Source organism: Chinchilla lanigera, unplaced genomic scaffold (genome assembly GCF_000276665.1).
Source record: "Chinchilla lanigera isolate Chin_1 unplaced genomic scaffold, ChiLan1.0 scaffold00054, whole genome shotgun sequence".
NCBI lineage: Eukaryota > Metazoa > Chordata > Mammalia > Rodentia > Chinchillidae > Chinchilla > Chinchilla lanigera.
In genome coordinates, this window is record NW_004955455.1 from 7,093,925 (window position 1) to 7,110,193 (window position 16,269).

The 16,269-nt window shown below is 45.3% G+C and overlaps 2 gene segments (V, D, J or C); both read left to right on the forward strand.

Moving 5' to 3' along the window:
• LOC102009145 overlaps window positions 1–16,269 on the forward strand; it is a 718,028-nt gene that overhangs the window by 454,855 nt on the left and 246,904 nt on the right.
• Window positions 1–16,269, forward strand: part of LOC102014012 — a 660,803-nt gene that overhangs the window by 401,186 nt on the left and 243,348 nt on the right. The window contains 2 exon segments of the V gene segment in view: window positions 5,895–5,984; window positions 6,138–6,432. Of these exon segments, the coding sequence occupies window positions 5,945–5,984; window positions 6,138–6,432 (335 nt within the window).

Genomic DNA, 16,269 nt, shown 5'->3' on the forward strand with positions numbered 1-16,269 from the left:
ATCCTTTGACTTTCAGTCTATGAATTTCTTTTTGAGTTAAATGTGTTTCTTGTTTCTTCATCCACACTGCCAGTCTCCTTCTTTTGAGTGGTGAACTGAGCCTGTTCCTATTCATGGTTATAACTGATATGCATTGGCTTATCTTTGTCATGTTAGTTTCCTGCTGTTGGTTCCCTACATGTTCCATCTGTGTAATAGCTTGCTGTGCTTGGTGGTTCCTTTCTATGGTGCTTCTTGAAATTGTGTTCATCTTTTTATCTCTTTCTAGAATATCTTTTAGTACTCTGTGTAGGGCTGGTTTGGCACTCATGGATTTCTTCAGTTGTTCTTTGTCATGGAAATATTTTATTTCTCCATTAATTTTGAAGGAGAGTTTAGCAGGATCTATCAATCTGGGTTGGAAGTTGTTTTCTTTGAGGACCTGAAGTACTTCCTTCGAAGCTTTTCTTGACTTGATGGTTTGTGCTGAGATATCTGCTGTGAATTCTGATGGGCTTTCCTCTATAGGTGATCTGTTTCTTTTCTCTAACAGCTTTTAATATTCTGTTCTTTTGCTCCATTTCTAGGATCTCAGTTATCATATGTGTGGGCATAGATTTATATTGGTTGTGGCTAAATGGAGTTCTATATGCCTCATTTAACAGTATATCAGATCCTTTTTCCATTCTTGGGAAATTTTCTGCTATTACTTCTGCAAATAGCCTTTTAATGTCATTTGTTTTGAGTCCTGCTCTTTCATTGAAAACTATTAATCTTACGTTGTTTCTCTTTGCATCATCTTGCAGCTGTTGAATTGGTATTTCCTGGTTCTTTGCTATTTTTAAGAGATCCTTCCTTTCGAAATCATGAGCTGCCATGCTGTCTTCCAAGTCTGAATGTGCATCTTCAGTTTTGTTCATTGATTTTGCCAGCTTTTGATGGAATTTTTATTTTCCTGGATAGCTGTTTGAATCTGTGCATTCTAATTCTTATGTTGTTCATTCTAGGATTCCATCATTTTTCAGTGCTCCTCAATTTTTATCTAAGTCTTCTTTAGGTGTACTGTACAATTCTTTCACTATTGTTGTCATTTCATTTTTTAACCTGGATTTTTCTGATCTGATTTCTCCTATGGCCTAATAGTGTTGTTTCTTTACATCAGTAGCAATCATTTCAGAAATTTCAAATATGGGATTTCCAAGGTCTTCTATGTCAATGTCTCCTGGAGTTGTTCTGGCTGGGGTGGATGTCTGAGATTGTATTTTGCTCCTTCATTTTGTCATTTTTGAAGATCTGGAGGTTCCGTGGGGCTCAGTCTCACTCCCCCAATGGTGTCAGAGTGTTGAGGAAAGGCTCTTGAAGTTCCCTTGTGCTGATCATGGCCCCCACCATGCTGTAAGGGGTGCAGGGTGAGGTCACTGACTCTCCCAAAGCTTTCTGGGGCTCATCTTGGCTCCAGCAGTGGGTGAAAGGGGCGGGGCTCAATCACTGAGGCTCCTGATGCTGTCCAGGGCTCAGCCTGACCCCACTGATGGAGTGTTGGGGGGTGCAAACACTGATGTTCCCAAAGCTCTCCAGTGTCCAGATTGTCTCCTATGCTGGTGGAGTGGGGGTGAGGTCGTGGTCACCAAGGCTTCTGAAGCAGTCCGGCACTCAGCTTGTTTCCTGTGATGTTGTACAGTTGGGCGAGGCACAGTTGTCAAATTCTTGAAAATGTCCGGAGTTCAGTGTATCTCTCATGCAGATGGGGCAGTGGTGAAGGTGGCTCACCAAGCTGTCTGGGACTCAGCACAGCTTCCACTTGGGGGCGGGGGGCTCAGGTCAGTCACCAAGGCTTCTGAAACTGTCTGGGGCTCAACTTGGCTTCATGTCAGTGGCTCAGGGTGGGGGGTGCCACACTGAGATTCTATAGGTTGTACAGGGCTAGCTTGGCTCCCATGATGCTGTATAGAGGGGCAGGGCATGGTCACTGAAGCTCTGGAAAAATTTGGAGAGCTTCATACTTTCCCAGGTGAGAAGTGGGATTTTATGGAGGAGCAAATTCTTTGAGTATAACATTTTCAGAACACTCCTGAAGGGAAAGGTGATTAGTTACCACATCTTTCTGGGTACAAGTATATTTGGTCCAAATTAAGACTGAGCCAGGTGGACTCACTAACAGCACTCCCCACAGGATGTCAGTGATCATGACAGAAAGAGGAGCATGTGACACTCCCATGAGGAGACAGTCCCCAAATCTCCACATGAAGGGTTGGGATGTACTACATCAGCTGAGCCACTCCTAGACAGACCATCTTCCCTTGGGTAGAAGTGGTCCTATGAGGTTCAGAAGGAGCTGCTTCAGTAGCATCCAGATATGGTTAACAAGATGCCCCAGGTCAATGAATACTAGGATTGGCTCACAAACAGCAGAGACAGACATCTGGCCCACACTGCTCAGTTTCTCCCAGAAAAATTACTCTATCCTTCTAATGAGCCACTTCTTCCTCTCTCTCCTTCCCTTCATTTTCACTTCCATGGTTTCCCCTCTTTCTCTTTTCCATGCACAGACTCCTACCATCACGTCATGCCAGGCAAAGCAGAAGCATCCAGCAACTTGCATACACACCAAGCACAGTGCAGCCATGGGCAGCACAGCTAACACTCCCTGAGGGGGTCCTCCTCCCCAACAGCCAGGCAGATGTCAAGGCTATTGTCTGAGTGCCACTGCTTCCCACTTATATTTCTTAAAGCAGCAAATCAGTGCTCCTAAGAGGTCTCAGGACACAGATCCTCAGTGAAATACTCTGAGATCCTGTTGAACTATACTCGATATTCTCATATTCAATGAAGTGAGACTCTATGTTGCACATCTATGGTTGTTCCATGTTCCTACAACACCTGTGGTCTACTAAGAGTTAAATGCTTCAGTAAATATGGCAGTGAGACACCTGATACTATCTAGTCAGTAAAGTGTATGTATCATCTAACTTCACATCACTAGGACATAAAACCTGACTTCTGCAATTTAAAGGAGCAGAGGTTTGTCAGGAGCACAGCTAGTGGTTCCCATACAAACTCTGCTGGCTGTACAGCAGAGCAGCATGGTAAATAAAGCTGCTCAGCTAATGTCATCCAGGAAGAAGAGAGCAAGAAAGGAGATGATGGAGACAAGAATGAACCCCTCCATGTCACACTAACAGTGGTCCACCTCCTATTAGGCCTCACTTCCCCACACCACACCCAGGGTTTCTATGATCTTATCACCTTCCAAGCACATGAGATGCCTGGAGAAAACCTCAGATCCAAATCATCACAGAGGAGACCAGGCAACAACAACACAGAGAGAAAACAGCAGGGGCCAAGCCAAACCTGCACTGAACAGAAGCCTCTGCACTCCACACAGCTTCTCTTGCTCTAACCTGTGTGCAGCCTCATCGAAACCACCATCTGCTGGCTGAGTAGAGATCTTGTGGTGCCCAGGCCATTGTGGGGACAGCTGGGAGCCAAATACAACACAAGACATGCTCTGCTCTTTAGCTCTCAGAGTCCTCCATGCCCTACTGTGGTCGTGCTCTAGGCCAAAGAGTCAAGGAGTTGAATTATGGATAACTAATCAACACTTTGACTTGACTCTACAGTTCTCTGAATTCCAAAAAACTAGGACTTTACTTTGCCTGCTGGAAATAGGGAGCCTTATACTGATCTTTAGGAAAATCCCCATATACCAATAGAATGTACAAAAGAGCTCTTTTAAATGAAAGAAAGACTCAGTCTGTGTCTCAGCGACTGACACAGCACTTAGAGTCCTATCATTCCTCTGAGAAGATCCTCCAAAAGGGGTTAACTGTGTATTATGATATTCTCAGGTTCTTCAGAAGTACACACAAGGCTCATGCCAGAGGCTAAACAATGTGGGTTGTCAGTAGAGATGACAGTAATCATGATGATGATGAGGAGGAGGAGGAGGAGGATGACAGAGATGAATATGATCAAGATGACAGAGATGATATGATCAAGACGACAGTGATGTTTATGCTGATTATGACAGGGAAAATGATGTGCACACGTAGCTAAAATGCACTGTCAGAAATTTCCAGTGCTTTTCTGACAGTAGGTGCTATTCCTGGAGAGTGGTTAGAATCAGTGCTGATTCCTAATCATATGCACAGGAAGTAAATTTCCCTGAGAGGGGTCACAGAGGATGCCCTGGATACTTTATGGGAGAGCTATGGCTTTGCCTGCAGGTTCAATTCTTTGATCCAAACTGAGGCCCAGTGACAGATATTTTATCCTGAAACTCAGTTACAAGGACTTTCCCATCTCCACCTCTCTGCAACCACAGTGCTACTTCTCCGTGCCGCCTTGAGCAGGAAAGGGAGAGCACACCTGGCACAGAATGAGACTGGTCACCCAATCAGCACCTTGTAAGATTACAGGCTGTCAGCACCGCCCTGAAGGAGGAAGGCTTTTACTTTGAGGCTCCTCCCCAGCAGGGAGCAGCAGAGTTGCAGGCAGAAGAGAGGCCAGGGATGAGTTGGGGAGCCCAGAAAGGAGGCCAGCCCTGGGAATTAACAGGTGTTGAAAGGGAAGTCCTCAGACCAGAAGTCAGCAAAGTCCCTTGGACTACTCTGACTGCCTTCTGAGGGTCAGACTTATGCATACTCTCAAGGCTGATAAGCTCCCAGGTAAGTGAGGACTTCTCATAGAGAAAAGCAGTACATTAGCCATGTCTCTAGTGCTATCTGGGTCAGCTCACAGCAGGCTGAAAATCAGTAGAGTAAACTTCCTGAAGAACATGTTTCCTAAGAAGGAGCTCAGCAAGAGAAGATGGGATTCCAAGAACATGTGTCTCTAACTCAGGACGGCTGCTAGGACTACTGGCCTCTAGAAGGGTATCATGCATCAGTGTGCAGCAGTGGCACCCAGGGTTGCATCTCCCAGAGACTCAGGCCCCCTCCTTCCTCTTACCTTCTTCAAACTGCAAGCAGATCTGCCCTCAGGTTGCAGATCCTATATTCAGGGCAATCCCTGGTGGAAGACACTCTAAAGAGTGACATGGTACCTCATCACCCTTAGGTCACAGCTCTGGTCACTGGACTGTCCTTGTTTCAGGACAGGATCCTCACTTGTAGAGGAATCTCTGACATCCACCCTCCAGAGCTGAGATTGCCAAAAAGAGTGTGGCTAGGAGCATCACAGAGGCCATGGAAGTAGAAGTATATTTCTAGGAAAGGTCTGGTTTCTGCCACTTTTAACAAGATTACATGAAAACCTGATGCAAAAAATGAAAGAAAGTTGTAAATTTCTGAAACCCATTGCTATTGTAATGTGGAAACAGGGATGTCACTAATCAGAGAAAACAACACATGTGAAATCATTCTACAAGATGCTGTGAACTCATACAATCTGTTGGTGGTTTACCCCATCAAATGTCATACATGTAATGATTGAAATAAAATCCTGATGACACATGACCAACTTCTAATGAAATGACAAGAATGGGACAAAAGTGAAGCAGAGGACTCAGGGGCAAGAAAAAGGAAGAAGATGAGGCATCCATGGTCTACCTCCTGCTGAGTCAAACATCAGCAATGGTCTCTCAGCAGGGCTCAGCCATACCCAGGTTCCTGGGAGGACAAGAGCTGTGCTAAGCTGAGCCCAGGACACCCTACAAACCTGACCTGTACTGGGACAGTGATCCCATGCTCAGCCCATGAAAGATGGCTATGATCAGGCACTCAGAGGCCAGGGGAAAAGAAACTGGAGGAAGTTAAAGTACAGCTCTTCCTCCTCCCTCATGACAAGGACCCTGCCAGCTGGTAAATATGTTCCCATTGTCTTCAATCATGAGCCCCATGGGAGCAGTGAATTTGCATAATCATCAAACACTTGCTGCCCCAAAGATTTCAGACTAATAAGAGAGGACTGGGAGAGGCCAACTGTGCTGTGCATCTCAGCAGGCAGAGCTCTGGACATCACCAACATGGCCTGGACACACTGCCTGCTCATTCTCCTCTGCACAGGTGACCTGCCCATCTCTGTGCCTTGATGCAGCTCCCACTTGACAAAGATTGGATTCTGTCCCAGATCCTGAGCTGGGCCTACGTCTAGTGTCTGGCAGGGCCACTGGGCATAGGTCCTTCATCCTCAGGCCCTTCTCCCCTCCTCTCTTGCAGGTTCCACAGCCTCCGCCATCCTGACACAGCCGCCCTCAGTGTCAGTGACCCCAGGACAGACAGCCACAATCACCTGCTCTGGAGATAATCTCTCTGAGAATTATGCTAACTGGTACCAGCAGAAGCCAGGCCAGGCCCCCGCACTGGTCATCTATGAGGATAGTAAACGGCCCTCAGGCATCCCTGACAGATTTTCTGGCTCCAACTCAGGAAGCACGACCACCTTGACCATCAGTGGGGCCCAGCCTGAGGATGAGGCTGACTATTACTGTCAAAGTTATGACAGCAGTGCTGTTGCTCACAGTGACACAGACAGATGGGAGAGTAAGACAAAAACCTGTCACCAGCCTTGATCTACAGCCCCTCCCTGCCATCCTCACAATGGCAGAAGTTACCCTGTCATAGGAGGTAGAAGTTTCTAGTCTTGTTCCTGCCCTCACATCCCTGAGAGATATGTACCAGATTCAGGAACCTCTGCAGCTGCAGCTCACTTGATTTTCACCTGAACAGAACATTGTATTGACTTGAACTGGCAGCTCCTAAGACCACAGAAAGCCTAATGCACAAGCATCACTGAGCCTATGATTGTGAAGAGGAGTTTCTCTGGAACAGCACCTTGCCTGTCTCAGGAGAAGGCAGTCAGTGGATGGTTACAGAGTTGAGGATCTCACTGCAAGGTTCACGGCAGTCTTTCACAAAGAAAGTGCCTGGAATTGGACCTGGTTGGTGATGTAATACTGTAGTTTTAAGGAAAAAACAGAGCCCATGGTATCAAAGTGTTTCAGATTCAAAACGTTTTTTAAGCTTCATACTCTCCCAGGTAAAAGCTGGGATTTTATGGGGGTAGAAGATTCCTTGAATGATTGAAGATTTTCAGAAAAGTGCTGAGGGAAAAAGTGACCAGTTACCTCATCTTTCTGAGCACGAGTGTTTTGGGTCCAAAGTGGGGCAGAGCCAAGTGGACTCCCTAGCAGCACTCCCCACAGGATGGCAGTGACCATGACAGAAAGAGGAGCATGTGACATTCCCATGAGGAGACAGCCACCATATCTCCACAGAGGGCCTGAGATGTGTTAGGGCAGCTGAGCCACTCCTAGACAGACCACCTTCCCTTGGGTAGAAATGGTCCTATGAGGGTCCCCAGGGAGGTGCTCAGGTGGCATCCAGATAGGGTTAACAGGATGCCCCAGGTTGATGACTACTTGGCTTGGCTGAGGAACAGCAGGGATGGAAATCCATCCCACACTGCTCAGTTTCTCCCAGCAGCTTATTCCCTCCTTCTGCTGGGCCCCTCCTCCTCTCCCTCTCCTTCCCTGCACTCTCCCTCCCATGGTTTCCCCTCTTTCACGTTTGCACACATAGATTCCTACCATTGCATAATGCCAAGCAAATCAGAAGCAGCCAGTAACTTGCATACCCACCAGTGCAGGGCTGCCATGGGGCAGGACAGCAAACACCCCCTGAGGTGTTCTTCCTCCCCCACAGCCAGGTAGATGTCAGAGTGGTTGTTTGAATCCCTTTAGTTCCCACTTATATTCCTCAAAGCAGCACATCACTACTTGTAAGAAGTCCGGGAACCACAGAGATACTGACACTCTGAGATCCTCTGGAACTATACTCCATGCTCTCCTATATTTTATGAAAGGAAATGCAGTGTCCCATAACTATTTAAGGAGGGGAATCTCACTGGGGGAAAAGTTGCCAGTGGTTCCAATGCAAACTCCACTGGTGGGGTCTGGGAATTTAGCTCAGCGGTACAGCGCCTGCCTGGCAAGTGCAAGGTCGTGAGTTCAATTCCTGGTACTGGAAAAAAAGCAAGCAAACAAACAAACAAACAAAAACTCCACTGGCTCCACCACAGAGCCACATGGTAAAAGAAAGCTGCTCAACCAATGTTAGCTGGAAATCAGAGAATGAGAAGAGAGATGATGGAGGCAAGAATGAACGCCTCCCAGCCGCACTAAGTGATCCACCTCCTATCAGGCCTCACCTCTCAGCACCACCCCCAGCCACTGAACTCACAAATGCATGAGTCTACTGATGAGCACAGCATTCCCACGATCTAATCACCTTCCAAGTACATGCGATGCCTGGGGGAAGCCCCATATCCAAACCATAACAGAGGAGATCAGGCAACAACACAGAGGAAGCAGCAGGAGCTAGGCCAGCCCTGCACTGCACAAAAGCCTCCCCACTCTCCACAGGGTCTCCTGCTCTTACCCGTGCACAGCCGCATAGATACCACCACCTGCTGGCTGAGTAGGGCCCCTAGTGCTGACCAGGCCATTGTGAATGTGACTGTGAGCCAAGTAGAACACAAGACATGCTCTGCACTTTAGTGCTCAGAGTCCTCCATGCCTCAGTGTGGTCGTGCTCTAGACCAAAGAGCCAAGGAGTGGAATTCTGGATAACTGATCAACTGCTTCACTTGACTCTACTGTTCTGATTTCCAAGATAACTGTTGTGAAATGGGGAGGCTTACACTGGTCTTAAGGAAAATTCCCAAATACAGATACAAAAGAGGACTTTTCAATTAAGGGAAGACTCGGTCTGTATCTAAATGACTGACACAGCACTTGGAGTGCTGTCCTTTTTAGAAAAGGTCCTCCAAGAAGTCTAAAGAAACAATGTGTTGTCTGTGGTGGGAACAGGTTTTACTAGCATTTAACAAGAGGCAATTCACAGTTTAACTGAAATTGTACAGTGGGCTGATACAGATTTTCCACAGGGACTGCAAATGTAGTTAATGAGGTAAAACAATTTCAATAGAGTACTGATAATAAGGAAGATGACAGTTATGGTAGTAGTGGTAATGGTGTGGATGATGACGTAAACACACAGCTTAAATATGGTGTAAGAAAGTGCTCCCATGTTATTACAGCTGTTCTTATCAAGAAGTTGTTAGTATCAGTCTCTACTAATATGCACAGGTTGTAAATATCCGTGAAGGCATCACGGAGGTTTCTCTGGACCTTGACACTTTGCAGAAGGGCTACAGCCTTTTCTGCACTCTTGATTTTTTCATCAAAACACAGAGCCTGGGCAGATATTCAATTCTGAGACACATTGACAGAAACTGTACCTGTTCTCCTCTCTGTTCTACAGCAGGCAGTGCAGGGTGGACGAAGCTGCACAGAGTGAGACTGGACTTCTTGTCCATGTTACCTCAGTAACAGGATCTTTGGTCACCTGGAGAAGGGAGGCTCTTACTTTGAAGACCTTCCACCAGCATGAGGCAGCAAAACTGTAACCCGGAGCAGCTCAGCTACAGAATTTTTGTAAAACACTTGGTCAAACATCATAGCTGTGAAACTAATATTCTTTTCCTTCGATGTCAAATCTGTTCTTAAAAACATAAGCTAGTTTTGCCAATGTGGCTACAAACAAGAAAATAAAAATGATAATTTCCTAAACAATTCAGTGATTGGAAGATTTTTAGGCAAGCTTTGGACATTTTGAATATGTAAGTCTACCTTATCAATCGTAAGCTTAATAAAATAAATTGAAGTCAATTTCTGAAAAAACTTAATGTCCAAACTGAGGTGTGATATAAGTGTACAACACATATCATATTTTACAGACATAACATGAGAAATGGTTATAAAACACATGAGAAGTTTCAGTCAGTTCGTTATAGAACTATTTCTGATACCTGGAACAGGAAGTCCTGTATCCTCTCAGAGGACACAACTATGAGCCCAGAGGGAGATGTTGGCATGAAAAAAAAAATAGAGCTATGAGGTGTGGATCACCTATCCTTGCAGGTGACTGAGCCTCAGATCAGCTCCTCCTCCATCCTAGAAACACAGCTTGGGGCTGGGGATTTAGCTCAGCGGCAAAAGCGCCTGCCTGGCAAGCGCAAGGTCGTGAGTTCGGTTCCCGGTACCGGAGAAAAACCAAAAAAAAAAAAAAAAGAAACACAGCTTTCATTCTACAGTGATTCCTGATGGACCAGCCCAACCTCATGACAGAGAGTCTTACAGTTCTGGTAGCATGCTCACCTGATCATAGGGTTTTGTTCAAGTGGGAGCATCCTACTGTCTTACCCCACTGGAGGTCAAGAGTGAACGGTATCCTACAAATGCAGCCAGGAATACACCACAAATAAAGGATTCTTTTTTCTCTCATCTTTTTTACCTTTCCCTTCCTTCCTTTGCATCTCCCCTGCCTCTTGTTCTCATCCCGATTTGAACATTCTTCTCTTATTTCAAAATATATTTTGGTCCTTATTTGCACTTTTAGTTTCACACACCAGAGAAACAATGCGGTATTCATACATTGTGTCTAATTTATTTCACTTAAGAGTGTGGACTCAAGGTGCATCCATTTTTCTGGAGTGTATCTTCCTTTATGGCAGAGTAGTACTCCACTGTTTAAAAAAACTACATCCAGCTGATAGGCACTTGTGTGTTTCCAAGATTTGGCTGTTTCAAACTGTGCTACGATAAACATAGATGTGCATATGTCACTCTGTATGCTACTTTTAATTCTTTTGGGAAGATATCTAGGAGGGGAATGCCTGGGTCAAATGGAACATTAGTCTTAGTTTTTCTGAGGAATCTCCATACTGATTTCTATAGAAGTTGCACCAGTCTACAGTCTCACCAACAGTGAAGAACGGTCCCTTTTTCCCCACAGCACCACCAGCATTTGCTGTCGCTTGATTTCTTGAGAATAGCAGCACCCCTTTCTGGGGGTGAGATGGAATTTCAGTGTTGTTTTAATTTGCATCTCATAAAGAGATTCTGAAGTGCTACTCACAACCACTTGACCATTAAAGATGAGAGTCTTTAATCACTTAATTTTAAATGATTTTGCAGTCTTAAAAGATAAATGATTATGGTTGTAAGGTTACATTAGGGAAATAAGAGCGGGAGTGATTTTATCAGTGGCAGAGGTTTTGCCCTAAACAGGGAGAATCACAGGGACAGTGAGAACTTAGTAATGCTTCTATGGAGCGGGAGGGGTGGCTGGATGAGGAACAGGATGGAGATGAGGTCTGTGTGTTTCAACATCTGATGAGCACACCGAGCATGCAGCTCATGCAGGAGAAGATTTCATGGAAGAGACTTGGCAAACAAATGCTTCTCTGCCTAGATGAAATTCTAGATAGAATCACGGGATGATTGTGCTGTGACATATATAGGCATTTCAAAGGACAGTTTTAGTTTTCTGCTGCCTGGACTTACTCAGCCAGGGTAAATAGAGATCCCAGTTGTGCTAACATTTTGTCTTTGTCTGGTACACAATCCCAGGAAGAACCAGGTTGACCCCCTTAGAGCTGATGTCCTACCAATCATTGGCTTCACAAAAAGTTGAATTTCCTGAAAGTAAATAAAATAAGATTTCATCACAACATATGGCTTTCTCACAGAGATCTGCATCCAAATTCTGAGAGATGCCACTAGAAGAGGTCTGGGCAACCTACAAATGGCTAACTTTGTACACAGTTTTCCAGGACAGGGTTTAATGAACAGGGCAAATTCCTGGAGAAGGAGCACATCACTATCTGGTTAAACAAGAAAAGCCAGAGACTTAGCAGATGAAATGCATTCAACTAGTTGAACAGGCAAACAGTGCAGCGTTTTCCAGAAAATGCACAACCTGTGTGTGTTGCTTAAAGAGACAGAGAAGATGGTGCAAGGGCCTCCTACCTAGCGGGTGTTTCCTATCACAGGAAACAGTGAGCTCTTCTCTTAAAAGCTCTGGATTTTAAGGGACAAAATTCTTGGATTTAAAAGCAAACTAAGTTTTCACTTTCTTGCTAATGCTTTGGCTTCCCAGATCCTCCCTGGATGAAGATGGCGGCCCAGCTATAAATGGTCAGATAGCTCCCATCTGCTTCCATCAACCCTACTTCAACCATCCCCTGCAACAGGCAGGGGAAAGAAAAAAGCAACTTCAATCATTGGAGAAAAAATGATACAAAAGGAAATCCTGATTGTTTTCCTGGCTGCCTAGGGAAGAATTCAGTGAGTATCAAACTCAGTGAGTCTCATTCTCCTGAAGCCCTTCCAGAATATGTGTAGGAGAAAATAACAAACTGTTCTTTCCCTTTCCACAAACCTGGGACAGGTAAGGCTTGTTCTCTGATCTTTTGCTCTATGAACCCTAGGCAGCCAGAGAAGTGGGAGTATTTGTGAGGCAAGGATGAAAGTACCCTAAAGATGAGCCTACCTTATGTTCCAGGAGCCAGTCTATATTTGAATTTTCAAGAGAAAATGTCTTATCCCTGTAGAGAGCAAGAAAGGAAGAGGGAGCTTCCAGCTCATGTAAGCAGGACATATTATAGCTCATCCAGTGGGAAGGAAAAGTGTTCATCTCAATCCTGACCCAGAGTGACTACAGCACAGCTGTGCAGACTCACCTGAGATGGCTGTGGCTACCTGTGAGCCTTGTTCTGTCCTTCTGAGAGGAAAAAGAAAAATAACTTCCCCAAGACTTCAACAAAACTGCATCATATCCTACATTTTCCTTCACCTTGCTGGGCCAGATGGTTTTAGAATTTTAAGACACTTAGAAGAGGTCTAAATGTGAAGAGATGACTTTATTTAAAAGGAGACAAGGAAACTTCCTATAGCTCCACTCCTGCTTACATTAGCACTGCTCATGAGTATGAGAGACACAAGAATTAAAAGCGTGCTAGGCTCACAAAAGCATGAAAACCACACTCACGTTATTATATTTATACCTTAGTTAGCCAGCTAAGGGAACACTAAGATACGTACACTATTTTTAGGGGGAAATTCCTAACTTGAAAACTGTACCTTAAGGTTGGTTTCAGATTAAAAGACCTGGTAAAGGTCACTCAAGTTGATTGAAATCTGTACTATTTCAACTCAGAGATTCTGAACAGCCACCCTTTCAGATGCCTGAGCGACCCAAGGATGGGGTTCAGTGGCACCTCCACCAGCAGTCAGAAGAACTGACAGGCAGCAGCTGTCTCCAGGATTTTCCCATATCCCCTCTCTGATTCCAGGTGAGTTTCCTTACATAGTCAGGGTAATTACTTTAGTTTGAATCTTCCAGAACCTGTTCTTTCCTTCTCTCCATGGGGCCTTAAAAACATTTAACAGCTACCCAGCCCTTACTTTTTTTGGCCAATCTTTGGGACATTATGATTTGCTACCCATGTGGAACTCTAGATAGGCGATCTAGGACTAGAGTCCCAGGCAGAAGCATAAAACTATCTAGCTGCATGGTGGGTTCCAGGTAGAGGGAAGGGAATAGGAGCCACTCCCTGAATGTCTTCATCCCAGGTATCACAGAGTGGAGCCTAGTAGCAGGTCTGAGCCACCTCTCTCATGCCTGACATAGCTCAGCCATACCTCCTAGAAGCCTCTACAAAGTGTATATGCTAAACTTCTCCCAGCCCACCTGGATTGCCAGGAAATTTCCCAGACTGCACATCGTTCCTGCCCCTGATTATCATGTGAAAAAAAAAACCTTTTCTGTCTGAACTAAAGTAGTTCTAATCCAGGACTCTATTCAGATTCTCACTGTCCTTTCAGAACCTCACACACCACATTCCTCTTATCAGGAGACGCGGCTCCCTCCACACACTCCTGCCCTGTGCTCCTTCAGTCCACCCCCAAGGCAGCTCCAGAGGAACCACGTCAGGAAGGTCACTGACTTCTGATAACAGAATCACAGCAGGCCACTGTCTGACCTTCCTACTAATTATCTGCATATGAACTGGAGTAGTGAGGTTCCTCCCTATGATTTCCTACTAACTAATATATTTTACCCACGACCTCACTAATCAAGCAGAAATGTTTTTTCACTGCAAAGACGTATGTGGCTGCTTGAGTCAAAAACACGTGAAGAACAGTGAACAAATTCAGCATAAACATCAGCTTTGTCCTCTTTCCTGACTTCCCCTTAAATTTGTCAGTCAGTTCTTGTGACATTTAGATGCTTTAACAGGTGTGAAGTAAAAAGAATGGAGGAATCTCATGCATCAATGTTCAAATTGGTCCGTATTTCAGTTTTCATTTTGCGCATTCATTGTAAACTTCTGGTGGGTGACGAGGAGGAATCAGCCAACACTAACTGGGTAACAAAGGGCCTTCAGCACGTAGGAGATTTGGGAAGATAGAGTCAAGTGTGGCAGGAGGAGGCATTCAAGATGACCTCAGAGGTTCTTATCTGAGGCTGGGGTGCAGCTAGAGCCTGTTAGGAATTCCTGCAGGATTTCTTCTGGGGCTACTGACAAGTCCCTAGGGTTTGATTCCTGTTTTCCTGAAAGCCACTCTTCATCAAAAATACCAGGTTTTTGTTGCTTATACTTCTTTTGTGTTGCCTAAAGACTTCAAGATGGCTGCTTCAGTTCTAGCTACCACACCCGTATTCAAGAAGAAAAGTGGTTCACAGGTCTGCTCTGCTTCCTTGCCTCACAAGAGCAACATTTCCCCAAGAGGAACCCAGCCAACAGACTGCTGTGTCCATTGGAACAGCACTAGGCTACATGGTCACTCTGAAATGGGGGAAATGTTGAAAATGGGTCTAGATTTAAGAAAGCACGGGGCATCATGCAAAAATAGAACATGCTAGGGTTCCCCTGTTTCCCATCAACTCATTGTGAGTACTGAACAACCCCATAGAAGGGATGGGGAACTCCTGAGACCAAAGGCTGTGTCTTGGTCATGCTGAATTCCCAGAATAGAATTTTGGTCAGACAATACTAGATCTGCATAAATATGTTGAAAAGATGTTCTGGTGTCTCTGTCTTTGGTCCAGTAGCCACCACCATCCACATGCATAGTCTCTAAGTATATACACAGTCGCTGAGCCCTGTGTCTGCCAATGGGAAGCAATAGTACCATCCTCATGACCACCCACATCCCAGAATTAAGTGCAGAGATGTGTCAAATGAGCCCTGACCTTCTCCTCCTCTAAATTAAGCTGTTCACATTTTCATGGTAATCTGAGTCCCTTGTTCCTGGTCTTGAGGGACACAAGTGCCACACAGAGAAGAGAAATCTCTACCCTGGGGCCAGCAGACCATACATCATCCAATCACAGATGTGAACAGCAGATCCTGAATGTACACCTGGACCAAGGAAAGCCCAGGTTCACCATCAGCCTTGCGCATTGTCCAGCAGGAGGCAGCAAAGAGTCACTTGGCAACACCACCTGGGCCAGGCACCACATCTGCTCTTTGTCTGAAAGCTCCCTCAGCGTAACTTCCACCTGGTCTATGCCAGTTTCTGTCCTGCGAGTAGCTGCCACAATTTCTCTCTGACTTGATGAGGCATAAAATATTTGCTCATTGATCTTGTCCTGGCTCAACTCAGGTTTTTATCAATTGATACAATTCCTCTGTCAAGTGAAGACAACTTAACTATAATACGCACCATTCTATGAAGGATTCCTGGATTTTATACCCCACTGACACTTTCTTATAAATGTTTCTGTCAGCAGTTGTCCTGACCCTGGGTTTCTGTACATACTGAATACACTAAGACACAGCACCCAGGACCTACCCCAAGAGCTCACAACCAAATCAGAGACTTCTAGCACTTACTAGCAATTTAGGAAATTCATTTTCAGCACTATGAATTGAATTCATGGGCTTCATACTTAAATCCAGTGTTTCTATTTATTTTTTATTTCATTTTATTTTAATTTATTTTGGGGACAGGGTCTGCCCTGGGCTCAGTGACTGAACCTCTAAAATGGAGCTAAGACTCACCTGACACCTGGACTCTGTTAGACAGCATTTATGCACAGGATTCCCCTACTGACTCAGACCAAAACACCTACTTCCCAGCCAGGATTAAATTCAGGAAAGTGCTGGACTTGGTCAAAGTTGGATGTGTGTCTCCAGTCCACCTGCTAGATAGCACCAGGACAGGGCTACACACAGGCACAACTTCAGGCATCTGGGGAAACACCACCTCCATGTCTGATCTCTGTGTGGCCAGAAGGTTGAGCTGCACTGCCAGGACACAGTACAGGGTGGATGACTTGGACCTACATATGCACTGACATGTGAAGGAGCATCCCCTGGACTGAGGGTGGTCTGCAGGGGCCCCTTACTCTCTCTGTGTACCTGAGCCTGAGCCCTGCTCTGGACACCAGAAATCTCCTCCAACACCTGCACTGACCTGGGCTTATTTGCATAATGGGC